The sequence below is a fragment of the Ceratina calcarata genome, unplaced genomic scaffold (assembly GCF_001652005.2).
Source record: "Ceratina calcarata isolate Rehan_Ccalc_2016 unplaced genomic scaffold, ASM165200v1 scaffold570.2, whole genome shotgun sequence".
NCBI classification, from domain to species: Eukaryota; Metazoa; Arthropoda; class Insecta; order Hymenoptera; family Apidae; genus Ceratina; species Ceratina calcarata.
In genome coordinates, this window is record NW_017176906.1 from 33905 (window position 1) to 34689 (window position 785).

General features: G+C 38.0%; 1 protein-coding gene across 1 annotated transcript in view; it reads left to right on the top strand.

Annotated features, from left to right (window-relative positions):
- LOC108629533 (parathyroid hormone/parathyroid hormone-related peptide receptor) overlaps positions 1 to 779 on the top strand; it is a 34328-nt gene extending 33549 nt beyond the window's left edge. Inside the window, 1 exon segment of the mRNA XM_026817371.1 lies at positions 178 to 779. Within this exon segment, the coding sequence (XP_026673172.1) occupies positions 178 to 297 (120 nt within the window). The 3' untranslated portion in view covers positions 298 to 779.
- Positions 780 to 785: the final 6 nt, after the last annotated feature.

Genomic DNA, 785 nt, shown 5'->3' on the forward strand with positions numbered 1-785 from the left:
CATATGTACTACTCGTACAGAAGTATGTCCTTGAATTTTTGCAACATTTTTCAACAACTGGGACTTGTGAAATAAAATTGTTAATTAAATACACTTGAGAGTCTGGGTAATCAAATAAAAAATCGAATCCCTTTACAATTGTGGTCAAATAAAATTTGATAAATAAACCTGTCTCAGGTCTCCGAGGCTCCCTTCACAGGCCCGAACCCCGAAAGAGTGGTGAATCACCGTTGGAGCGACTCGGAATGCTGCAACCTGGCGTACGAACTACAAAGTCTGCACCGGGGCCCTCCATGAACCTCGTGTTATCCAATCTAAGTCAGTTTATACATAAAACCGTCTCCACCGAAGGCAAACAGACATGCATTCGAGCATTGCCCAAAAGTCCTCGTAAGTCCAACTATTTTCATATTTCATATATACTTAAATAATAAAATAAAGCTTTTTACTGTCACGTTACGTGTTAAATAGTGTTTTTAACGAGAATCTGCAGTTTTGCTCAGGGATTACTGCAATTTTGCTTGATAGAATAAATTGTATAAGTAATTGACGACCGGCGCAATGGCGCTGACACGGAGGTTTATTAAATTATCCTAATGACTGTCTCATCTCACTTAATATCTCTAGCTATGAAACACAAAAACGATCTCTGCCAGACTTTTGGGCAGTCGTTTCCAGTTTTATTATTTATGGTAATTCCGGGAGGGACGGACCAGGTTTTTTGAAACGTCTCAAAATATTTTAGAAATATTAAATACTTAATCGATTTGTGTAAGGAATCATGT